Below are 26548 nucleotides of genomic sequence, written 5' to 3' on the forward strand. Positions count from 1 at the left end.
TGCAACCTTAGGGATTACATGCGCATACCACACTATCGCCCTCACCAGATCACACTAACGCACATATCTGTACATCAAAAAACCATAACTCCAAAATAACCGAGTGCACACCCTGTAACTCCGACCTTAGGAGCTACGAAATCGATTACGACGAAATAAGCGAATGCACCGAGTCGTTAATCGATGTCAGTCACCACAAAAGAGGTATGACGGCCAAAGGCAACGAAATGTCCCCTTCTAAAATGCCCCTAATGAGGATCAGAAGTGTCGAAATAGTCTTTGAGGACGAAATGTCCACATGCACCGACACCGGCATTTTAGATAGAAGTATAGGAGAACTTATAGTATCAGACAGCAGTGACGATTCCACCAAATGCGTGGATGATTTAGAACATTTGCAAATCGAGAGGGAATACGACTCGGTGACGCTGAACGCTGACGGTGATTTATCAGATGATAACTCCGTTTCACTTACAAAAGAAGACATTGTTGAAGACATTCCCAAAATAGAAACTCCCCAAATAGGTTTTCAAGACGTCGACGAACCTTCTCATGTGCAAAGCGAAAGCGTAACTTTAGCCATCGATGTCACTCTGTCGCCAAACGTATCAGAATTTGGGGACTCGGGTCGTTTTACCGAAGAAGCTTGTTCATCCCACTTTGAGACCGTTCCCATCGAGGATGCATTGCTCTCCAATACATTTGATGCGATCAACATCGAGAAAACATCGACATTGTTAAGCTCGTATGAAATGTCCGATGTATGCAGTATATCTGCTGAGAGTAGTACATGTACAGCGAGGTTGTACGAGTACATCGATAGCAACAGTGACGATTCAGACAGCGACAACACGGCCACGTGCGAGGCCGACGCTCCGCCCCAACTCTTGACCAGTATCGGTTCTCCTGACGATCATACTCTGTGCGACAGTTACGATCTACAGTACGACTCTTTCATAGACATGGGCAAGTTTTAATATTCGTATCTATATTTAACATGTTTAAATAATATAACTTTCGCATAAACATATTTGCTTCTGGATGTTTCTAACTGTTAATGTTATATGGATTTAAACATGCGTAACGCCAAATTGTGGTTTTTGAACTCGTTTATATATTTTGGATGATTATTGAGTTTCTGTTATAGTTTGTCTAACGAACACATTCCAATTGAATTTTGAAGGATTTGATTAATGTAGGTCCTGTTTTTATACGCCAGTGTGTGGTTAATGTTTAAGTGTGAGCTATTCTGACACCTTATATACCTTCTTTACACTGCTTGTGCACAGAGGGGCTCGGTGGTATGCGGCTCTGGTAACCATGTCAATGTCTCTAGTACTTGTTATAGATGAACTCACTAGACAATTTTTGTAAATATTACTTAATGTTTCCATAGCGCGTGCAATTTTAGTATGTATACTGTTAAATGTGAACGATGACATGGTTACAGATATCCCTGGGTTGTAAGTCTAGGCAATAGCTCAATTTATCTACAATGTATTATATTATTTTTATAGAGTGATTTTATTTATTTGAATTTGTTATTAAAATGTGATGCAGCTTGATGCTGTCTATTATGTTAATACTTAATAGGGATATTTTGATCAATGTGTAATATCTATAGCTGTAAGGGAATGATATTGTCAATATAATAAAAATATGTAGTATTATAAAATATCTGAGAAATATTGTTGTTATAATTCAGTAGGACTCGAAGCTTTGACTTGGGGCGTTTAGTACAATTAAAGTTTAAGTACTTACTTGCACTTGTAGAAAATTTAAAGGTCAATTAATGAACACTAATAAGAATGTCTTACTAATCGGATTGTTAACATGATTATTGTCCCGGAGTATTCTAAACTTCTACATAAATGTTATGTAGATTCAAATATTTAATACATATAAAATTATGTAGAGCGTACACAAAACGAACTAATGTTGCATACTATATCGTTTTTAAAATTATCAATAATATAATGTTTATCAATCTAAGCTATACTTGTTGCTATACATTAGGTATTAATTGTTACAATTACCTGGTTAGACGCATTGTTATATTGTAGTATGAAACATTCCATTGCACATTCAATGCCGTCAGTGTAGTCTGATGTTTAAAATACATAATATCAATAGACTTTTGTGGAATTTTTCTTATATCTTGATGCTTTTAGGAAATGAACTAGTGATGCTTCTATATTATAGTGACTGTTGTCATATATTTACTTCTGTGAATGTGTAACAGTGCATGAATTATGGTGAAATTATTAATGAATGATCATGAGGCATGGCTGCCATAGCAAATCATTATTTATATTGTATAGAGAATAGATGCATAATTTTTAATAAAGAATGTATAAGGCAAGAAATTATATATGATAGATGGAATTTTAACATTTCGAGTTGAATAAATTGTTTGTTTACTGATGTCAGATCCTTGTTTTGTTTGCCTGCTTGTGATTTGCAAATAAAGTAATATGTGAATCACTACTTTCGCAGATATAGTGTATGATTCGTTACAATTACTTATAATTTGCATAGCAGTGAATGTGAGAGATTGCTTACAGTGGCTGTGTCACATTAACCTGTAAGCTTTATTGTTGGTCAAATAAAGTGATTGATAAACTTATTCTTTAAGAATTTATTTCAATACCCTTCTTGTTACATCATTATACAAATTCATCCATAAGTAAATTATATCAATACAAGGAAATAAGTAGTTTTACATTACCACTTATCAGTCCAATATAATAATTGAAAATGCAATTTGGTTCATTATATTAGACAAACTACAGTTGAGATAAAAGTATATATTATAACTTAAGAGTAACCAGTAAGTAGTACATTAACCCTAATTAGCACTCTCACATGCATCCACCCAGTCATTGTAAACATCTATGGGTTCAGACAACACATTAGTTGTGGTCTGAAAGTCTTCTAAACATACTCGACATTGTATTCGTGCTGTATTCCTCGCTCGATCCCTGAAATAAGCAAGCTCTGTTTGAATAAACAGATCCACAAAGTACCGAAATACAATATAACTGTATCAATTCTTACATTTTAACTTCGCAAGACTTCTCGTGATTACAAAATGGGCAGTTAAATTGCTGATCCAGAGGCTCAATAGCTTTACGTTTTGGCGGAGGCTTTCGTTTTGATTTCCGGCGACCCATTCCTGTAAATTTTTAATTAAGGATATACATCTTTGTCTACGTGTTCGAATACTACACAGTAATTATTGATTAACATATTATATTTAGTTGAATCAATAAAACTATTACGCCAATACTTACTCAAATAGTAAAAATAAGTTCAGTAATGTGAACAACGTTATTAATTTGATGTTGATTTTTCTTGCCTGCTCCAAAACACAACACGCACGTTTTGACACTTTGTAATTTTGACAGCCAAATCAATAATGTCAATAGTTCTTTGAACATATCACTTTTTATCCGAATAAAACATTAATGTTTTCTATAGTTTATCGAATCATAATTTTAGTTCAAAGGTGCCTATCAGCTAATTAGAAAGTGTTTTATGAGTTTGACATGACTTTAAAAACTCACAGTCATCCATTTATGTACCTATTCTTCGAGAAGTTTTACATCAATGACCTATAATAAAACTTTGGTGAAGGTAACGCATATTCATTTAGGTGCTACGGGGTTTGCGGCATTGGAAAATACACGGGGAAAACATCTTTAACGGGGAAAACATCTTTAAATTAAGCGTCTATAGCCGACATTAGGTTAAGGCGATTGGATAAAATGTCTGACAAGGGCAACACTGAATTAGACTCATTCATTCAATAAATTCAATTCGTTGTAAAATATTGTTATGTCAAAAAGTTTGTCTCATGTCTGTCTTATAGATGCTTGCCGAAGTTTGGGAGAAATAAATTCAATGTCTACATAATATAAATAGCATTACAATGGCTCGAAACTTAATTATAATTTCTGTGATATCATTATTAGCTTTAGGCAGTAAGTACTTGCATTTGTATTAAAATTTTAATTCATCGTTAATGGAAACGCCCAGTGCCTAACGTATTTTTATTGTTGTAGTTGCAAGTGTTGTCTCAGAATGTTCAATACCATTGGTACTAAGAAACACATGGTTTTCTTTCGAAACCGGCAAGCAGACAATAACAGACATCAATGCAAGTGAAATGACTGGAAGGTACGTTTTTTCTATATCAAAATTATCAACAACCGAAATATCAAACTGAAGACGATCTCACTCTTGATATTCTTTACTAATAAGTAAAATAAATCTAATTTGTAAATATCTAAAAACTAGTTACCTTCGGCTAATAATCTCAACTGGTGCCTGCTTTATATTCCTTCTAGCATTAACTATTTAGTCATGTATTCTTATTTTAATCTAATTCTTAAAAAAATATTGGAGTGGAACATGAAGCAAAACCATAAATTAGTAATCTTTTTTTTGTTCACTTCTTTTTTTTTAACAGAGGAACATGTGTAAATATAAAGGCTGACTACAGAGTGAACTACACAATGGTGTTCAAGTACACAAATTGTTATTATTGTGTTAAACTCATAGTACGTACCGTGAATGTGATAGAGAAGATTGAGACTCCTTGTGTTGACCTGGCTCCTGATGAGGAGCCTACTGTGGACAGGGTGTGCCGTGGTCTCAATCCTGATCAGAATCTTATTACATTGTTCTCAGAAAACTATGTGCCTGTAAGTTTCTTAGTAGATTGTTTTTTTTATACCAATAAGGCTACTTTTTGGAGTATTTGGACATAATGCTGGTCTGTTAAATAGAACAAAAAAAAATCATCAATAGGATTGTCTGTAGGATTTGCCTAAAATAGGCTTCTGAATATTACAGTTTAAGTGTCTGTATATTTTGTCCTATGAACTTGCTTTTTGGTTTCAATAATTACCCAATACAAGTGAGCTGTTCTATTATGAATCTGTCCATGCTTTCAATCATGACTTCACATAAACAATCAATTATTTAATGCTGTATATGTTAAGTGTAGTAAGTGCATATATTTGAGACATTAGAGAATCCTAATTCAGTACAACAAAGAATTGTGATCACTCTATTAGAAATTAAATGATGTATTGTTCATGTTAACTCTTTGTGACATGAATTCAAAGCCAAATATTATACTAGTTGGCATTATGAGTTTATGACTCATATATTTGTTATTATACTATATATAGGTACTATTTGTTATTGGAAAAAATATTTGACAATGCTGTGATAGAAAATAGGTGGTTGTATTCATTCATTTGCAAGTCCTCTTTCGTTATAAGTCTCATTGTGCTATAAAAGTGATGGAATGGAGAGAGTACTTGTATCTCATTGCACTAGTACATGGGGTTCAATAAAATAGTTTTGAATTGAATTTTAAATCAAAATGACACAGTTGAGTTTCAATGAAACTGGCTGCCTTAGCTAAATATCCAAGCTATAATATCTGTTTTTTCTCTTTCAGGTTAATTGTCGTTCATCTCTTGAAGGTGTATGGCAATTTGCTTACCAAAATAGATTCAGATTTACAGGAGAATGTAATCACCCTGATGCCCAGATTAAGTCATGTCAGACAGCTGGTACTCAGTTCTTGATCACCAATCAGAAGTTCAACATCACTTATAGGAAATGTCAGGGAATGTCAAACACTTTTGATGGTGTGGTTGAGTACAGTTGCTTAGGTAAGAGTTATTTAATATAGAAATAATTTACATTGTTAAAAGATTTCAGTGTCTTTTTATGATACTTCTTAACTTTCCCTTAATCTCTAATACCTATTTACTATACCCAAATTTACTTTTATTCCATATTCATTAAGACCTTGTCTCTTCTTGTAAAAATTTAAAAAAGTCTTTCATTCAATGTCTTAAAAGGAATAGGTTTTGTTTTTAATGGGTTATATAATTTTTGGATTCATGACCTTTTGATATGGGGTGTTTTGCTTATCTCCAAATAAACATTATGTGACCCCTGAACTTAGATAAGCTCCATACTAGTAGTACTGATAGTCACCTATTGCAAAAAAAAAATTATAAGTCTGATTAGGTATTTATCCAAATCTATACATTACAAAAAAAATAAATATCTTATGCAATAAATATTAATGCAATGTATTATTTCAGGTCATTGGTTCGTTAATAAAAACCACTTCTTTGCTGTTGCGAATACGAAAGAATCTCGAAAAGACGAACGTTATCGTTGTTTCTTGAAAAACAGAGACGACGATCTTTTCATTGGAGCTTCCATTACTCCAGAATGTAATACATTGAAGACTGTTGAGAAATCTCCTGAGAGATATCGTGTTACTCCTGTCAAAGTAAGCAGAGCCTGCCTAAGCATACTTACCTATAAACTTTAGGTTCCTTTCCTCATAAGCTGAATTGGTCGCGTACATTCAATTGGTCGGGTGCACCATCGGTTGCGTATTACGTAAAAAAATCTACCGCGCACGTCAGCGTTGCTGAGCGCTATCTCATAAAGCATCGTACTTATTTACTTATAGAGTAAGATCCCAGAGCTGCCAGACCTACGTCATTTTAGCAAAGCTGAAACTTTGAGGATTGTTAGTATAAAGGGTCTGTTAAGAGGTATGCACATCCACTACCTTGAAAGCGGGGCCGTTTCTGAGGTAGCGCGGAGTGAAGGTGCGTAAAAAACGACCCAACCCACGTTATAGTAGCAAAGTTGGTTTTCAGATATGTTATTAATGATATTATGTAGAATTAAAATTGACTATTGCCAGACCGTTTCCCGGGGCCATTACTTCTGCCAGACGCCTTAAATGTTATAAAAAAATGAGGTCAACTACGTCATAGTAGCAAGCCTAAATTTTATATATGTTATTAAAGGTACAATTTTAAGACCCCCTGTATGCGGACAGACCATTATTTCCGCAGGGCCCTTCGTCCTCTAGACGCCATTAAACTTTCCCTATGAGTGCGAGAGTAAGAGCATTATTCATATGCATAAATGAAAAACAATTGAATTAAAAAAATAAAAATTGAAAAATTATTGAATACTAACTGACCCGCGCATCTTTGCTTGCGTCACTTAAGAGAGATAGGTCAAAATGTTACATAAACGGGTTATTTAACATTTTTCACTGGTACTCTGCTCCTATTGGTCGTAGCCTGATGATATATCGCTTATAGCTTTTCTCAATAAATAGGCTATCCAACAGTAAAATATTTTTTTATTCGCACCAGTAGTTCCTGAGATTAGCGCGTTCACACAAACAAACAAACTTCTCAGCTTTATAAAATTAGTATAGATTAAAAGTACTTGGAATGTTTAGGAAGATAAGTAACATTATTTTAAAAATAGATATGGTTTACACTATCCACAAAAATTATGAAAAAAAAATTGTAGTCATTCATCATCATCATCATTATCTGAGCTCTTACTTCCCTCATCAAATTGAATATTTAAATCATCTCCACCATCGTCTTCATTGTTACTTGAATTCTCTGTAAAAAAAAATGTAGGTAATGATGTTGAAAACAGTTACAAGTAGGTATATTGAAATAATTTATAGTTAAAATAAAATACCTAATTCGTTTTCAAGTGATTCGCTTACGAAACTTGGCAATTGGTCACCATCAAACCACTTAAAATGATAATGGTTATCCTTTAGAACCCACCCTTTATTTGCTGGGCTTAAAATGCTAGGACGCTTTATATGAGCATTACTCCAGACACCCGCAATATAATTTGCTCGTCGAAATTGTTCAAGCAATTCAGATTTACAAGGAGGTAAATTACTTGCGTCGAATTTTTTAACATTTTGCCGGTGGAATTTCTCATTCACATCGCCGACTGTATACGTGTTAATGAAAAGTTGTAGCCGTGCAGCATCTACATCAATTAATCCGGGAACATTATATAACTCGCAGATAAATTTTTGAATTACATCAAATATATTTTGTTCCTTCGCTTAATCAATAGATAATTCAACTTCTCCGAATTGAACAAAAGCTTCTTGATATTCTGGCGATTTCTTTAAAATTTTAAATGGTCTGAGCTGAATTGATGTAGATGCTGCACGGCTACAACTTTTCATTAACACGTATACAGTCGGCGATTTGAATGAGAAATTCCACCGGCAAAATGTTAAAAAATTCGACGCAAGTAATTTACCTCCTTGTAAATCTGAATTGCTTGAACAATTTCGACGAGCAAATTATATTGCGGGTGTCTGGAGTAATGCTCATATAAAGCGTCCTAGCATTTTAAGCCCAGCAAATAAAGGGTGGGTTCTAAAGGATAACCATTATCATTTTAAGTGGTTTGATGGTGACCAATTGCCAAGTTTCGTAAGCGAATCACTTGAAAACGAATTAGGTATTTTATTTTAACTATAAATTATTTCAATATACCTACTTGTAACTGTTTTCAACATCATTACCTACATTTTTTTTTACAGAGAATTCAAGTAACAATGAAGACGATGGTGGAGATGATTTAAATATTCAATTTGATGAGGGAAGTAAGAGCTCAGATAATGATGATGATGATGAATGACTACAATTTTTTTTTCATAATTTTTGTGGATAGTGTAAACCATATCTATTTTTAAAATAATGTTACTTATCTTCCTAAACATTCCAAGTACTTTTAATCTATACTAATTTTATAAAGCTGAGAAGTTTGTTTGTTTGTGTGAACGCGCTAATCTCAGGAACTACTGGTGCGAATAAAAAAATATTTTACTGTTGGATAGCCTATTTATTGAGAAAAGCTATAAGCGATATATCATCACGCTACGACCAATAGGAGCAGAGTACCAGTGAAAAATGTTAAATAACCCGTTTATGTAACATTTTGACCTATCTCTCTTAAGTGACGCAAGCAAAGATGCGCGGGTCAGTTAGTATTCAATAATTTTTCAATTTTTATTTTTTTAATTCAATTGTTTTTCATTTATGCATATGAATAATGCTCTTACTCTCGCACTCATAGGGAAAGTTTAATGGCGTCTAGAGGACGAAGGGCCCTGCGGAAATAATGGTCTGTCCGCATACAGGGGGTCTTAAAATTGTACCTTTAATAACATATATAAAATTTAGGCTTGCTACTATGACGTAGTTGACCTCATTTTTTTATAACATTTAAGGCGTCTGGCAGAAGTAATGGCCCCGGGAAACGGTCTGGCAATAGTCAATTTTAATTCTACATAATATCATTAATAACATATCTGAAAACCAACTTTGCTACTATAACGTGGGTTGGGTCGTTTTTTACGCACCTTCACTCCGCGCTACCTCAGAAACGGCCCCGCTTTCAAGGTAGTGGATGTGCATACCTCTTAACAGACCCTTTATACTAACAATCCTCAAAATTTCAGCTTTGCTAAAATCACGTAGGTCTGGCAGCTCTGGGATCTTGGTCCATTATGCTCGACCGACACCAGCGTGGGAAGAAATTAATTCTTAGATGGACTCGTCGAATAACAAGATAAAATTTGAACTCAATCCAATTGATATTATTTTTATAGGCTGAAGTAGTAGAGCCAGGCTGTCGGCTACCTCAAAATTTCTCCGGTGACTGGATCAACACGGCTAACATAGACGCCGACGTGTTTATCAACGAAACGCACATTATTGAAACCTATTACCCAGATGAAGGCAGATACCGACGGACGATTTATGTTTGCAGGTAACTTATATTACAGACAGAAATCATTATGTTAGTGCCATTATTACTATGTATTTAGTACATAACTAAACAGAATAATATAGTAGTTTCATAGTTATACCTAAATAATAATCAAATATAAGACTATACCTATGGACTGTATGAACTGCTTGATTACTTTTTGTTTTGTTTACAGAGAACAACGTGATAGCAGAGTCATGATGGCTAGACTTACTGTTGACGGTTGTCAGAAAGATTACGTATGCTTCGACTTCGTACCACAACATCATAATGTTATCAGGTAAATCTTTCCCTTCAACCACCTTCTCTATTGATTATGTTTCTGTTAATCACATTTTTATGGTATGTCCTTGCTTCAGATACCGTAAAGGCCTCGCGATGATTCAAAGCAACTTCCACACAGTATGTTCCTGGGTACAGTTCCCTAACAAACAAGAATGGCGATACGATATCTTCTTGAAAAAAGATCCAACACCAATTAGGTGCCCTGTCGCCGGTAAATTTAACTTCACACAGAAAGGCGATGTACGATTCGAAACTAGAATTTTAGGAGGTGTCACTCTTAGCCCTCGACCAAATCTGTACTGCAAATTGAATATCAGTGATTTCTCAGTCTGTGATATTGATCAGAAAACTATACAGATAAAGGAAAATTACTGTTTGTCTGTGGACTATTTGGGTCGGCCAGTAGATATCTACAGTGATCCAGATTACAGGATGAAATGCATCGGTTTTTGGAAGGAGAATTTGAAGTCTTACCTGATTACTTATGATGAGTTGGATCCCTTCTCTAAGTATAGGTGTTGGGTGTATCAGCGCGCTGATCTTAACAGGTATGTCTGTTTATTACATTAAGTTCTTTTTCTTCTTTTAAAAAGACAACTACCGCACTAAGAATTGCTCTTGTGTCGCGGGAATTTTTACAAACATACAAACAACGGACGCACAGTACAATCAGAGCCGAAACAACCATTTGTGGCTCGCACAAATAATATAATTTGTTCCGTGTAGGAATCGAACCCACGATCTCCCGTTGCACTGGTAGTGGCTTGGCGACCACCTTAACCACTGCACCACGGAGACCTGTACTGTAACTGTATATTTAGTTTAATTCAGAGATAGCAAGAAAAAATAAAACATTCATTTTTTTACTTCAACAGAATACTCATGTCTCAAGCATTAGGCCCTTACTGTGACTTGAAGCAAGATGTGACGTCATGGAACTACACCGAAGGCGCAGCAGTCGCCGTCGAAATGGAGGAGTACGAGAGAGAGCGAGACCAGTGTCCTATGCACTTTGACGATGGCAGCGATCCCTGGTCCACAAAGGAAAATTATGTTAAAGTATTCTCCTTCTCATACTGGAGCAGTGGGTCCACAAATATTACTGCATTTAATATTGGATCGCTAATTTTGGTAGCTCTAGCAACTTTATTACGTTAAATGTAGACTGATACTTTATGTGTAATATCTGATACTAAAAATCTGATTAATTTTTAAGTTAGTGATATTTCGATTACGAAACTCCGTCCAGTTTTGGCAGTGTAATATTATGTTACAATACTTAATAGTTTAGTTATGTTCAAAGAGCTGTGCTCTTGTTGGTGCAACCCAGTCCATACTATAGGGTTAGTTACTGAATCTTATTGACTTAGGGCTAATTTCTCAGTTTGTGAATAAATATGAAACAGCCTATCTGCTAGGTAAAGTGTATGAAACAATTGACAAAGTTCTATATATTCATTGTTCAACTACTTGATACATAATATGGAAAGTGTTGAAACTGGGCCTTAATAGAAAATAGGTAGTCTGTGGAATCTCAATATGTAATGTATGTGCCTTAAAACATACCTGATTGCAAATCATGATGTATATGTGTTGTCATTTCATGTAGAGTCTAATATTGTAGTTGTACTTATTTTAAATGTATGATAATAAGTTTAAAGTATGACCAGGTTGTAAGTTATTCACTTATTTCATGTGTACAATGTGTACCTATAGTTTTCTTAGATTAAATCACAAGCAGCTATTTTTATACTTTTTTAATTTGATCTGATGCTGTGCATTTTTTTATCTGTGTTTCTGTAACTTTACATCTGACTTACTTATTTACTTAAAACTCTAATTTTATAGATATTTTCATTCTATGATTATGTTTTACAATATTTTTTTAGTTATATTCTCTATTATTGTAATATTGAGTTGCAGTTATCGTGTCAATATTTTATTTAGTCTAAAATTAATTTTAAGTGCAATATAAAAAGTTTTGTAAATGCTCTTTTATACATACATAATTCTATCTCTATGCCCTTTTTATTTTCAAATAATCTCATCTGCCCATTATCTAATGGTCACTTTAACACTATGTTTTATATTTGTTGTAACTAAATAAAATGTAATGTTTAAATCACTAATCATGTTTTATTTTTCATTAATACTATTAATGAAATGATGTAGAAAATTAGCATCCAGGATAATGTCTGAAAGTTAACTACAAAGGTAGGAAAAATATACACAATTGTTATGTCAGATTATTTTATTTAAAACTAGCTTATTCTTAATTCAAATTAAATGACCACAAAAAGAAACTGTTTGTGAATCCATAACTATCGTAAGTATAAATAGTTCAGTATCAATTTATTGTTCACATATAGATAATATCTTAACCATAATATTTAGTTCATTAATTGCACACAAATATGAACACAAGTTTACTTAGTCCAAGACACTTTGGGAATATCAAAGTGCTCAGTCAAACTGTCCAGGTGTTGGTTGAACTTCTCCACTCTCTGTTTGTGAGTCATCTCTGCTTTCTGCTGTATTCTTTGCTTTTGCTGGAAAAGAAAAGTCAAGTCAATCAATCCAAGGAGACCTACAGAAGTGAACAATCTACCAAAATTGTTCAGTAACCAGAACAAGTCTTATTTGAAACATAGGAAACTATTTGATTGTGATACATATATATATTTTCTTAGCAAATTAGACAGAATCATATTGTACCAGGAGTTCATCTGTTATTTGTTGAAAACATTTAGTATATCCCACTATACAACAACCAACTGAAAGTTTTTAGCCAATCCATTCGCGACATTTATTCACATATTCAATTTGATAAAACATTAACCAGCTCAGTGAAGGTCGTTGTATAGCGGGATCGTAGCCTAATTGATAGCATTGTTCTTATAATATTTCTACATTGCTGTAGTGACACATGGTGCAATCTATTACATACCATTTTCTCCTGCATTTTTTGAAACGCCATCTCAGCTTTTGTTTTCGTACTAACATTTGTTTGTTTTACTTGTTGTTGAACTTCGCTTTCAATCATTTTCTCCTTTTCCTTGTTGGCCTTCTTCTTCTTTTTCTTTTTGATGCCAGAGTTGTCCTTAATTTTAAGTTGTGATCTATTCACACATGCATACTCGTCCTCTTCCCCCATTTTAGAAACAGAAAATCTGCTACTATTACAACAATTTATTAAGGATTTATCTATGAATTCGTAAATCTTTTCTGGAAAATTGTTTACCAACTTCTGTGACACACAATAACACCATGAATGCCGTAGGTAAGTGACAGTCGTGACAGTAGCTAGCAGTTGACGTCAACTGTCAAGCGTGTTTATTATTTTTATGAAATGGGTAGTAGGCTTTTAATCTCATCGTTATAAACTGAGGAACTAAGTATTAATTTCATTGTCATTTGGATTGAAGTGATACATTGTTTTTACTTGAACGAATGATTATAATATTTGATTGGTGTAGGTGCTACTTTTTTCTTTCTACAAGGTAAGGACTCAATAATAGCTTCTTAGTTTCTTATATAACAATGCAGACCTGTATCGCAATTTTCCGCCACTAACCACAGATATAAAAACGACTTTGTATCAATTAATAGTGAATGCATACATGACTATCTATGTGTACAATAATATAAAGGTCGTAGAAAAATACTATACTCAAACACTCACACCTCCGGCGTGGGAAAGGAAGAAAATATTTAGCACTTTTAGAGATCCTGGAATCGAACTGATGCATACAACAACGCCTGCACCATCAAAAGATGTTTCTGTATGCCAGTGGCATAGGGTGCATTGGCGGGACCCCGTATAAAAAAAAAATTGGGGGCCCTTATATTGTTTGGGGGTAAAGATTTTTCACAAAAGAAAATTATCTTAAATAATAATAAAAAATATAATTATTATTATTATTTCTTTTTCCTTACACACTTTTGGGGGCCCCCGTGGCCCGGGGGCCCCGTATAATTGATACGGCATATACGGCGGTAGCTACGCCCCTGCTGTATGCAGAACTCTAGAGAAATTTATAAAAAAATAATCTTATTTTATGGATTTAGAGTAACTTAACTTAAGTATTTAGAACAGGGAAAGATTCAGTAAGTGCAACCGCTTCGGTGTACAAGACTAAACTATAGAATTCTGTTTGAAAAAGCGTACGTAACTATGAAAATCAGTGCTATAAGACTTCCATAATACAACAGCCCCTTTTAAGACACCCTATCTGAACGACGCGGAGCTTTAGCCGAGTTAAGTACACATTAACTCACGAGGGTGGCAGGTTGACTAGTAGCAAATATCATAAATAAATAAGTGATTGTTCGCGACAAAAGAGCGGGAATGAATGGCGTTTCTTGGCGTTATCGGGGCGGCGCACGCGCGCTGCCCGCCGACGCGTACGGCCTGGAGATTAGTTCGATTTCGCGGCACGTGGCGCCACGTGCGCCCTGACTACCCACCAAATAAGATTAACGGATTTGCACACTACAGATTGCACACGAATGAGCAGGAAGTGTAAAGTGAAACGCCGGTAATGAGAACTCATTGTGGAAGGACCAGCGTAATCAGATAGGAAATAAATGTTATTGTAGTATAAGTTGGCCGTTGGTAGAGTATGTAACTGAATATGACAAAGTTTGATGGGTTTGATTTCCAAGTCGGGTACGGATTAAGATTTTTTGTTAAAATTTTGTCAAAAGCGACCTGGAATTAGTTGGATAAATACCTATATTTCCTATAACCTGAAACTAAAAAATTACGATGGAATGTGCAGCAAAAGCAGCTGTATTAAATACCTTAGTATGCATCTACGAGAATAATTAGCGAAATATTTTGATATTCCGACAGACTTTCAGGAACGGATAGCACTTTAATTTCATAATATGTACAGCGGTACCTATACGTTTAAGATAAGATAAGATAAGATAAGATAATTTTATTTGTGAAAAACACGTGTAGGTACATAGGTGGTTAAAATAGGTACAGTTTCAACATGTTTTGTCTGTTAAGACATACAAATATTAAAAAAGAAACAGAAGCTATTGTTAAATTATTGAAATACAAATTAAAAAAAAAAAAAGAAGAAATGTCACATTATTCATAATATTATAAATCATTGTCACCAAGGAAGTCTTTTACATTATAATAGCATTTATTCAATAATACATTAGTAATTTTATTTTTAAATACAGTAAATTTTAGATCCTTCAAGCTATTTGGTATTTTATTATATTTTAGGTTTATCCATGTTCAGCCAATACATACAGTCTTGTATCACAAACTAAGACCACACTCGTGTATTTAAACGCTGTCACAAAACAGTCTAAATTCTAGTTCCAAATTCACTTGCTTGACTCGTAACTGCAGTTTTGGAGTCAAGTGCACTTGCAAGCTTATCTTAGTCGCTGTAATTCGGAGTTAGTAGGAAGGAAACGTTATGGTGTTTATGAGCGGTGCAGTTTCTACGAAACAATGCAGCTAAACTCGATCTTGGAAGACGTGTCTTACTAAAACGGCGGGTAAATACCTATAATAGCCTAGCCTAGGCTATTACGTGGGTTTATACCAATAAGTTTGGGTAAGTAAAGACCAGCAAAACAGTCGACTATAATAATATTATTTCTGAAGACCTTGGAGAAATATTACTATAGACTTATAATTGCTGGGCCAGGTCTCTCTCGGTTACAAGAAGTTACTAAGTAGGTACACCTAGTCTATATAGCCATATGTTATTAATTCAAAAAAAGTATGTATACCTATCGTTTTTTTTTGACATAGATATCAACTCCATTTCAATACCAAAAATGGGTTCTTCACTGACCACTGTTCCAACAAGATCACGCTCAAAAGTAAACGGAAGATCAAACCTACCAACAGACGTAGATGACCAACAAATATGACCTAAATCGTCTTCTTTGACATTCAAGTTGCAATAGGCGTCGCTGGTGCCACGTGCCTCCTTCTCCGATAAGACGCCCCTCTTACTCACCAGCTTATCGTGAGCCATCGATCTGCGGCATTGGCCTTGTAAAGTTGCTGCCACTAAGTTTGTGCTAACTCTATATAGGCCTCGTGGACTATGCATTTCCTTTACTATGTAGTTTATTAGTCAGATGAATTGATGTGGTCATTTAGAATGGAAGGTCTTGTGTTTTTAGTAGCTAAATAAACATGAAACGGAGATTTTGTTATTTCGTCCGGTTAACTGAGAGACTGTTGTACAGTTAAAAGACAGTTGGAAAATGGTGGACTTGTAGAGAAATAATGAATACTCGCGAGTGTTTGTCGCGAGTTAATGTTTGGGTTTTGCTTTTAGGCGATTTTGAGGAGTACATCTAAATTATGGATCAGCATCAGATTATGGCAAACAGATAGATAGCAGATAATGTTAGTGCTAAAAATGTTGCTTAACAACTCTACTAATCGCGTTTATCACTGTCCTAATAACTTATACACGTTGCAGAATATGGAAGCCAGTAGAATAAAAGTGCAAGTCAAAACAAACATTCACAATACAACTGTTTGCAGTCATAGAAATCCCGTACTTGACTCTACAATCATCACATTAACGGGTATCGTGCGAAATTCATCGGCTTACGTCAAAACTAAACAAATAGTGAAGTGAAGGCTAAAGAGAACAATAGTGGCAGCTAATAGACATTAATACGGCATTAGCTTAGGGCTGCGACACACGCCGGCGACGCCTTGTTTGCCAAACTGCCCTAATCCGCTATTTGTAGGGTACGGTTGCCATGATTGTGGCAGCTGTTGGAAAATCCCGACAGTGACTACTAATAACTAATACTAGATTTATTTTACAGTAATGAGTGTAAATTTGTTGGAAACTATAATTTTTTTAAAGCTACAGTTAGTTAAGTGTTTTTAAAGTATAAGATCTAATCCACAACCCAGCTCAAAAAATATAGCAGGCTAAATGCCGGTTACTTTATGGAATGACCTTAGGACTGAAAAACACATGGGTACCAATAGTTGTAACGTGCTTATCTGCTTCCAGTATGTATAATCAGATAATACCGAAGAGAGACTCTACATCTATCCATCAAACTAGTCCCGTCATTTAGTCACCCTACTTTGTCGCAAAATGCCGCTTTGACTTCTGAGAGGAAATCCTTTTCCCACGAGCTTTATTCAAACATATGTAAAGCGTATGATGGATGACGCGCGGACCGCCCTTAAGCGGGGGTTAGCCGTTTAAATCACAATCGTGTCGCCCCTAATACAATTTTTCCTTGGTCACTGACTGTTTAGGTTAAAATTTATAATGTAATTTATACTAGGCGGAGTTCAGTGAAAGAGTTCAAATGGCACACGTCAAAATGATTGCGCTTTTTATTGTAACGCACCCAGGGGTATACAGTTACTCTTTTACAGTTTCCCATACACGTTTTGTTGGACGAAAATTAGCGGATAAAGTAATCAAACAATTGGGTCGCTCGTAATGTGAGTTGGTGAACTCGCAATCGCTGTTTTGTCATGACTTCGGTAAATATGTCTTGAAAACAATAGAATATGTGAAGTAAAAATGTCGGGCGCGCTCGTCGCTCTGGGGTGAACGCGTCAAAGTTTTCCCATTACGCGACTCGCAGACATTAGCAGCCCTCTTGGGTTCATTAAAATTTGTCAGCTTGTCGTATACGAGTAACTTCTAAATGGATGTAGAAACTTCTCTAAGTGAAACTCGGCTGACGTAAAAAGTTTGTCGGATTTTGAGTTGGCGTTTTTTCGACGCCATCAATTTCTCAGCCCGTCAAGAAGATTATTCGCACTCGCATTGCGGAAAAAAGAGTAATTTAAGTTTTCCAGAAGAGTCGTTGCGTTGGAGTTATGATCTTTGTTTGAAACTTAGATTGATTTATGAAATCCTCATTGTCTGCTCGCGCGATTATGGGATCAGCGGGACTTGTTTAAAACTTCATAATAATATCATCCAATAATTATAATAGCTGAGCCAAACCAACTCAAAAGAATTCGTTTATAACTATAAAAAATAAAAAAGTCCTATAATTAAATTGTTTCCATAAAACAAATGACACAATTAATTACAACCGAATATCTCCCAAAAGAAAATTAAAATGTGAACGCCTGACACCAGATACCACGCAATCAGTTTCTCCCGCGGACCAGTCAGTTATTGTTCCCTTTATGTTTGAGGGGTTAAATGAACCCCAGAGCATTGAGGGTGACGGTGATAGTTTAGTTTAACAGATGTAATTGTGAATGAATGAACGGAATCGAACGAGTGGAAGGAATGTTAACGTAATTAACGCGGTGGGAGCCGCACCATTAGGTGCCAGTATTTTGCTCGGCGCAATTTTGTTTTTTAATCGTGTTGTAGCGAAAAGTATGTCGAGAAATATTATTCATATTTTATTTACAAACATGTCTTCGTTTTTATTAAACAATTTTGACGTTTATGGATTAATATAGCTAATGAGCAAATTGCAATTTTGTAAAATAAATTCCAAAATGTGATGCAAGAACAAGTTATTAATTAAATTGAAGATGATAAAAATATGTTTATGTCATTAAAAATTGCTGCAATATTTTTTTACTTTATTCCTTACTTGTGTATTTATCTACTGCATAGTTTATAAAGGAATTATCTTTTTCGTTTGTAGTTTAAGGCGATGGTGAATTGACTAGCAATTTGCATTAATAAGCAAGAAGTTACATAGTAATTAAGAAGGTTACGTAAAGATTAAGTTAAAACTCATTTGATTTGGTGGAGTTATCAATAGGGCGTTATTTATTAAAGAAGTATGAGTGCGGTTCGACACCGCGGGGTGTGACAAAGGGTGGTGTAACGGGAGACGGCAGTAAATCAAACTCGCTGTGGGGCAATCCACCCGCTTGATGTAGCCGTGGCGGTAGGTAACTGAGATTTCATGTTTCAGTGTTGTTTATTCGGTCTAAGATACATTTCACGGAAGATTTATTAATGTAAAGGTCTGCTTGCGTTTCCTCGGACAGTCTTCAAACGTCTGTACTACAAGACAACTCGTAATCTCGTAACTATTTAATGTATCTGAAAGAAATTTTCACCATTTACAATTATTATAAATATCAGTAGGCATAAGCTACATATTGTGCCAGTTTGTGCAAATTAGCTGTGGCTAACTCGGCCGAAGTCGGGACGAGCCTTACTAGCTAAAATTGCAAATACTTATTTATTAATAGGTCATTAGGGTGTTCAATATTAAGTTATGTTTAAAGACTAATATGTACTTTTTACTAAAATAGAACTTGTTGAAATTCTTAGCAAGCAGTCATTGGACACCGTTGTGAATATTAATTAAAACATTCTTTAAAGTGAAAGAATTTATCAATAAATTATATGAGGCATACCACTGAGGTCTGCCGTTCAGCTGGTCTTGAACGACACTAAGAATTTTAGTGGTCTAACCAAGCAAAGTTAAAAAAGTGTTTCTAAAAACAAGATAAGGATCAAAGATCTACTAAAGACGAACAATGTTTGTTTTGCATCTGCACTTCATTAAGAAATTATTTCGATGCCTATAAGCTATTTAAAAACTAACCATCTGTCATAGTGAAGAGTTATGATTGTAAAACATTAAGAAATTAGACTGCTATTTATATTAAGTGAATCAATTATTTATTACCAACATGATTAATAGTGCTTTAATTAATACCAAAAGAATATTTATTACTTAATTTGAGAATTACTGATGCTATTTTTTTTGTTGTTTTGTATGATGATTGTAAATTATGGAACACGTGTTTCTTAAAATAGACAAATAATATCCTTTCCTTCAAACGTTGATGAGGCCTGATTTAAGTTTTAATTAAAGATAGTGGTTACAATTTCGACAATATATGCAGTCTTTAACCAAACAAACTAATTGGGTCTTCCAACCATACTTTTAAATAGCAAATAAATGAGACAGTCCAATATTTAAAACACATAAAAACCAATTGTAATATTTAAACAATGGTTACTAACAACTTTAACATTTGACAGTTAGGGGAAATGGTTGTCTCCCGCGCATTGCGCACGTCCATAGACAAAAGGAGGCACGCGTCCCGGCGCCGGCGCAACCACAGCTAATTCACACTTCCTGAACAACGGATACACTGGAGCATGGTAGATAAAGCACGCCAAATGATGAGTTCTGAAGGGGTTTACGATGAAGATAAACTGTGCTCTTTTATAAAAGGCCGATTAAAGTAGTGAGCATATAATGTTTGATTGATTTTTCACTATTTCATTAAAATTGTTCCTACAGTCGTTTTTACAGAGATCTTGGATTACAGAAAAAATATTTCGGTAAAGGCATTTTTTCCATCGAGACTACCTAGGTTTTTCTTTTTTTGTATTTGCCGTGGTCATAGTTAAAATAATTGCAATGATTGCAGATCATTGTGATGTACTGATATTAAATGCTTACAGAGTACTGACACGCTAAGTAAATATAATACAGGTTTATAATTCTAGAGCTGGTTCATCCAGCTCTAGAATTATAAACTTTACCGTACTTTATAGTTTCACAATGAATGTAGTACTATAGTTCATTGACCCTATACTCTCCCCAAAACATTGTACAACACATTGACGCTCCCATTAATGGTGTACGGGGTCTGTTGACATCCATTACATAAGGTGTTGGTTTAATTGTCCCGCGGTTAGACCGCTCCATCCCTTCGCTAGGGCTGTACTAAGACATTTGTTCGGTATGTTCGCACTTGCATCACACATGGTATCGACTAGGGTATGATTTGGGATAGCAATAAAGTGTTGCGACCATTGTTATTTCGTTTTAATGCTGTTTGATTGTGTTTTGGTTTGATTGTCTGCAGCTGTCTTATTTATGTATAAAGTATTGCATTACTGTACGGATGAATAGAGTCAAGCAGTCTTTTAAAGGGAAGAAGGTATGTAGAATATTAACTTTTGTTTTCAGACCGTTGCAGTGAGGCTCTCTAAAGATAGTAATAAAATAAAGAAATTGACCTAAATTAGTAAAAAAAAGTCTATGATTATGTCATCGTAAAAAAGTATTTATACATTGCAGTGCCTCCAAAGATAGTGATTGATCTGTGAGAATTAAAACATCGTTAAAGTTAAGTAGTGACCAAGAATTGTCGACCCCTTAGCTACAACCCCCAACGAATACTATATTTTCTTACAAAGTAAATATAATAACACTACGACTATACATGTATGTGTGGTAGTAATTAGGCGACGCACGAGCCGGTGGGAGGTGGGCGCCGGAACCGGAAGCGCGCCGGAGATGAAGGCGCGATACAATATCCGGTTAGACGCCATTTCCGCCGCGAGACGACGAGCGTGTGTGGATGCCTTTAGCCTCCTCGCTCACTGATAGATACTCTGATTTCGTATTGGTGATTCGGGAATTTACGTAACGAGCTTCTGTTTATGGTATTGGGATTTCAAGTTTGAAATGTAGCGGTGTTGCCATGATGGGTTGATTTGATGATGTTAATAGTTTATGCTTGCAAGTTAGTTTAGCGGTAGCCTATTTGAAGGGCTTTTTGGTAATAAAAAGCGGTAAGAATACAATTACTATTTGTTAAAGTGAACTAAACTGGATTTATTTCAAACAGTATTGTATATTTTTATCCTTCAAGTAGCTTTTTAGTCATTCCAATATTGCAAACTTTCTGCTACGACAGATTTACTTCTCCTATGAAACAAAATCTGTTGAAGTCCCTAAAAAATGCAGAGCTGAAAAAAATGGCTTGGTCTGTTATTGCACTTTTTTTCACTGACATTGTGGAGAACACTCATCAGAATTTAGCTCTGAACTTACAGCCGACAGCGAACTGTTAGTTCATTGCAGATATGACATTATGAAGTACGAAATACCTGCAATTTGGAGGTAGACTGCATTTTTCAAAACAAACAATAGGAACCCTTTGTCACAGGCTTTATAAATACTAAAATTGCATTTAGATGTAGAGTCCAAATTAGTCTTTTTGTTTTATTTATTATACTATTTAATTTTGTAAATAAACTCGTCGTTGGACATAAGTTTTGATAGGTTATAATAATATAATACTTATTTGAAGATGTACTATACAATGATATATTATTGAAGTTAAAATAAATAATTTAAATAACAATTGAGATGTCTTGTACTAGAATACAGTCATAAACTTAGTAACAGCCCCAATATTATAAGAGACATGTCATTAGCTCGCCCTAATTACACGTGACCTAACATTACCCCATATTTAATACCTAACCTTCCCGTTTGAACCATAATTCGTTACACGACGAGTAATAACATTATTATGAAGTAAAGCCATCAATCAAACTCGTTAATATACCAAATGGAAATCGATGTAGAGTACGCACTCCGATGACATCGATAAAGCAGACGAGCTCTACTCTTCGGCCCATGGTCCCTCCTTTGTTACTCTTTGCCCCTCTTCGCCCCTCTTTGTTCCTCGAGAGGGAAACAGGATTGTTCTCGGAGGATTAAGCTTTTATGTGATTTTTCAGTCTGAGTGCGGATCGAGAGGTATTGGAGGTGTCTGTCCGTGAGTATGCTTACGGGACCCGTTTGAGTTTGAGCAGTAAGTATATAATGTACGGGTACGTGCCTGTCTATAGACTAAGTGTCGCCTAAAATTTTGGTGATTTAGGCCGTAAATTATTGTTTATATGTGCAGGGACAGTATAGGCGTATACGACTGATTGATTTAGCTGGATTATTAACTTAGTTTCTTTAATGGTAATAAAATGTTTAAAATAATAGTATCCGATGCATACTGTCCTCGAAAATGTTAATCGTAGTGACAAAAATTTTCCATTAGTTTAATACATTGAGAGAATCTTAACATGCCTAAGAATATTATTGCTTTCAAGAGTGTTGACAATTTGGTACTAGTATATGTGGATTCTTTCCTTTATGAAGATATCTGTAGTCAGTTTAGGTTTCAATGAAAATTGTTTGATAGTTCTAGAACTCTTACGGCTTTATAGTAAGATTATTTATGATCCCATACTATTAGTAGAGTCATTGCTATACTAACGCCAGTTCAGCATCCACCACAAAAGTCATGTAAGTCCTTCAAAAACTTCATAGCAATTCATCAAAGTTGAATAGAGAGACATTCTATGGAGTTTCATCGGTTAATGTATTCCACAAGTATACTTGTTGTACATGTAGTTAGTAATAATTATTCGGCGGCGTGTTGCGATAATACAGATTTAGATAGAACGCCGGCTGCGGAGATAACCCCTTACATAGCTCAGAGCACATAGCGCCTGCCCACCCCGGTGTACCGTTGACACGATAACAAATACACTCGTCTGTGTTTAACACTGCATTTTTGAACTTTTAGCTAGGAGCAAAAATAAATTTTGAGAAGCAAATATATTTAAGACGAATTGTTTTTTTTTTATTTTAATCTTTGAATCGTTTAGAGACTAGAGGTTCTGAAGTGGAGAAAACGTCACTTAAAAACAATCAAAACAAACTTAATTTGGGTTATCCACGATATTATTATTACTTGTCTTTAAAATATGTTTTAGGAGGATGGGTTATAAAAGATTTGAGATTTTTCTACTTTCTAAAACAAAGTTCTTGCAAGGAATAAAAATAAGTTAAGTTTAATTGCACACAAAGTTTTGTTAAATAGGCTACATCATTATTTAAAACCATCATTTGCTAAAATATTTTACACGTAATTAGACACGAATTCATAAATGTTTATTATAAAACAAGCAATAAAATTAAAATTGCATAATACATTGGTTTCTTTAAATGGCGTCTAGTGCAAAAATATCTAGTTATTAATTACACCAGTATAAGTAATTAATAAGCTTGTTTGTCGACGACGTACTTCATATATAAACTTGTGACCTTACGAAAGTATTTATTACTCGAGTTTTGTGAGTGAAATTTTATACTTCACTATGAGAGCGGTAAGTCTTAATTCATTGTAATAATTTAGTAGCTTAGTATAAACTTTCATAAATATCACTTATTTATATCATACAAGATAACAAATTACTTGTTAAATACATACATAATAAAATTTTGTATGACAAACTGTTTTCTTCAAGAAAGTTGGACTTAGTATCTGCTAGCCAAACCGCTCACCATCTAACAAGATCAGACTACACAACTTATAATTGAAACGCATTTTTTTTCTACTTTTCCAGTTCATACTTCTAAGTTGCATAGCAGCCTTAGCAGCAGGGATACCACTGGCACACGACACACATCGCAGACATCACATCAGGCGACATCCACACCACACAACTGTAGCGCCAGCTGACAAAGAACTGACTCACAATAAGGAACCAAGCATTCTTAAAGAAGAAACACAGCAACCAGAAATTGCCAAAGACGAAGACCCTGTTGTTCCTCAACCTGAACCAGTCTACCCACCAGAGCTTGGACTTCTGCCTATAGAATTACGAAAACTGCCAGCATTAAGACATGAGGAAGTACATGATGAATATGGACAATATGCTCTGCGGTTCGTTACAGCTGAAAGTAAGTGGTATCTTCAAATTAATTAATCCTTCAGCTGTATTGCAATCCTCTACCATCGGTACTGTCGAGTATCGAGAGTTTGATGTTTAAAACTGTACTTGTACTGCCAAAATAGATCTTACGGAGCCCGCTAGAGGCGTTGATTAGATTTTTGTGCCGGTGATCGATAGTAGTAGAGAATCGGGTTAATGCAGCACAATTATGTACAGGCTGTACTGTCGAGTACTAAAAAGTACTGCCAAAATAGTTCTTACGGAGCCCGCTAGAGGAGCTAAACAGATTTTCCTGTAAAATTACTCAATAGATAGTCGGTTGTCGGTAGGCGATAGTAGTAGAAAATCAGGCTACCGAGCTAGGGTTATAAAACAAAGATGTTTTCTACATCTGGGACGATACTGATATTTCTAGTTAGACCTCATTTCCTTAATTCAGCAGCATAAAAACATGTTAATTAGAAAAGCACTTGCATCCGCATCCGTAGACGTCAAACCATGTATGCGTTACCTCGTTGACGTCAAAGTTGTATGTTTTGCTAATTCGATCTGCTTGATCTTATCTTAAATCTTAAGTCTTTACATAATCTAAAAAGATAAAAATCACAAACAGTTAACTAGAATCTTTGATGTATGAATTTATTAGAATCATAATAAGGCTTATTAAAACTTAATTTTATGGAAACCACCAGCTCGGCGAATAAGTAATTCCGCATTCCAGAATTTTCATACTTCACACATTTCATACTCATCCTATAAGACAATATTTGTCTAACTACTGCACACTACACGCATTTATTTATTAAAGCAGTCTCCTTTTCATCTATACTAATATTACAATGCTGAAGAGTTTGTTTGAACGCGCTAATCTCAGGAACTACAGGTCCGATATAAAAATTCAGTGTAAGATAGTCTATTTATCGAGGAAGGTTATATAGGCTAGCTAGCTAGCGAAGGCTATATATCATCACGCTACGACCAATAGGAGCAGAGAACCAATAAAAAATGTTACAAAAACGGGGAAGATTTTTACCCATTCTCTCTGATGTGGCGCAAGCGAAGTTGCGCGAGTCAGCTAGTTTATAATAAAATATCTTTATTTCTTTCAGATACAGTAGTATCAGAGCGAGGTCGTCTCGTCCCAAGTCCTAACGGTGGCTACGTGATGGAGATCGAAGGCAAATACCAGTTCATTGGGGACGATGGCGTGCTCTACGTGACGGAGTACAGGGGAGGACCTGACGGGTTCCATGTTCTTGCCAACCATTTACCATCGCCTGTACCCATACCTGCTGTTTAAATAAAGACCTAAAAATGTATCTTTGATTGAATCTTTCTCATTTTTGGTTGTTCTTTTACTACTAGCAAGCAAACAAATTCTCTTCTCCACTTTATAAAATAACGTTTGTGTGATCCATTGGACTTTGTACTTTTGGGTCTAGTATAACTTTGTTTAGGCAATTTTAAAGTCTTATTATGTGTAGATATGTTTTGTTAGTGAAGAGTCAGAAATAAATAGATTACCATGGGAACGAAACTTTGTGAATAAAAATTAAATGATAATTTACACAGTCGCTGCTAGTGTACACCGTTCTGTTAACCTTTCCAACTAGAGAACAACTTGATGAAATAAAAAGCACCTTGTTAGAGATGTCTTTTGCGTTTTAGATAACCACCAGTTAATGAATGCATATGTGTTAGTCAAATCTTCCGCGACGCAATATAAGATAAGAATCTTATCGCAGAAGATTGTTAAGATAAAATTAAAACAATAATATGTTAACTAACTGTCTGATCTAAAACTAATTAAGATTTGACATTTTAACTTCTTCACACGATACGCACTGCTGAATATGCAATACTATTATAATTTTTAGATAACTTAAAATCACAATTTAAACCTGTGTTTTAAGTATATACTTTAGATAATGGTTTTCGGATATGTTTGTCTAGAATAACAAACCTGTTTTATTCTAGTTTGGTCATGTTATTCAACGATATCCGCTATAACTTAGTAAACCTCTCATATAATTCTAAAAAAATAGAATCTAGTCAATTATGTTCTCATTAACGTTTTCTGAATGCTTTCA

At 34.9% G+C, this 26548-nt stretch overlaps 5 protein-coding genes across 5 annotated transcripts; 3 read left to right on the plus strand and 2 right to left on the minus strand.

The window, feature by feature from the left end:
• Positions 1 to 159: 159 nt before the first annotated feature.
• On the plus strand, positions 160 to 2626 carry LOC142973131 (uncharacterized). The gene has a single exon (XM_076114700.1). The coding sequence runs from the start codon at positions 207 to 209 to the stop codon at positions 975 to 977; it is 771 nt and encodes a 256-aa protein (XP_075970815.1). The 5' UTR covers positions 160 to 206; the 3' UTR covers positions 978 to 2626.
• A 166-nt stretch (positions 2627 to 2792) lies between these two features.
• On the minus strand, positions 2793 to 3405 carry LOC142973132 (transcription elongation factor 1 homolog). Its single transcript, XM_076114701.1, has 3 exons — positions 3294 to 3405; positions 3058 to 3175; positions 2793 to 2981 (listed from the first exon to the last, which is right to left on the minus strand). Exons 2-3 carry the CDS (start codon positions 3171 to 3173, stop codon positions 2849 to 2851), a joined length of 249 nt encoding a protein of 82 aa, XP_075970816.1. The 5' UTR covers positions 3174 to 3175; positions 3294 to 3405; the 3' UTR covers positions 2793 to 2848.
• A 411-nt stretch (positions 3406 to 3816) lies between these two features.
• Positions 3817 to 12073, plus strand: udt (protein undicht). The gene is made up of 9 exons (XM_076114698.1): positions 3817 to 3983; positions 4065 to 4179; positions 4472 to 4706; positions 5474 to 5690; positions 6132 to 6325; positions 9503 to 9663; positions 9839 to 9943; positions 10023 to 10496; positions 10824 to 12073. Exons 1-9 carry the CDS (start codon positions 3932 to 3934, stop codon positions 11104 to 11106), a joined length of 1836 nt encoding a protein of 611 aa, XP_075970813.1. The 5' UTR covers positions 3817 to 3931; the 3' UTR covers positions 11107 to 12073.
• Positions 12074 to 12187: 114 nt separating this feature from the next.
• On the minus strand, positions 12188 to 13235 carry LOC142973386 (protein FAM32A). Its single transcript, XM_076115053.1, has 2 exons — positions 12896 to 13235; positions 12188 to 12497 (listed from the first exon to the last, which is right to left on the minus strand). Exons 1-2 carry the CDS (start codon positions 13100 to 13102, stop codon positions 12375 to 12377), a joined length of 330 nt encoding a protein of 109 aa, XP_075971168.1. The 5' UTR covers positions 13103 to 13235; the 3' UTR covers positions 12188 to 12374.
• An 11103-nt stretch (positions 13236 to 24338) lies between these two features.
• LOC142973290 (endocuticle structural glycoprotein SgAbd-8-like) lies at positions 24339 to 25789 on the plus strand (the record flags this gene model as incomplete). The annotated part of the gene is made up of 2 exons (XM_076114928.1): positions 24339 to 24465; positions 25568 to 25789. Coding segments are annotated over 2 exons (318 nt in total), but the record flags the coding sequence as incomplete, so codon positions are not given.
• Positions 25790 to 26548: the final 759 nt, after the last annotated feature.

Source organism: Anticarsia gemmatalis, chromosome 5, assembly GCF_050436995.1.
Source record: "Anticarsia gemmatalis isolate Benzon Research Colony breed Stoneville strain chromosome 5, ilAntGemm2 primary, whole genome shotgun sequence".
In the NCBI taxonomy this organism is placed as follows: Eukaryota; Metazoa; Arthropoda; class Insecta; order Lepidoptera; family Erebidae; genus Anticarsia; species Anticarsia gemmatalis.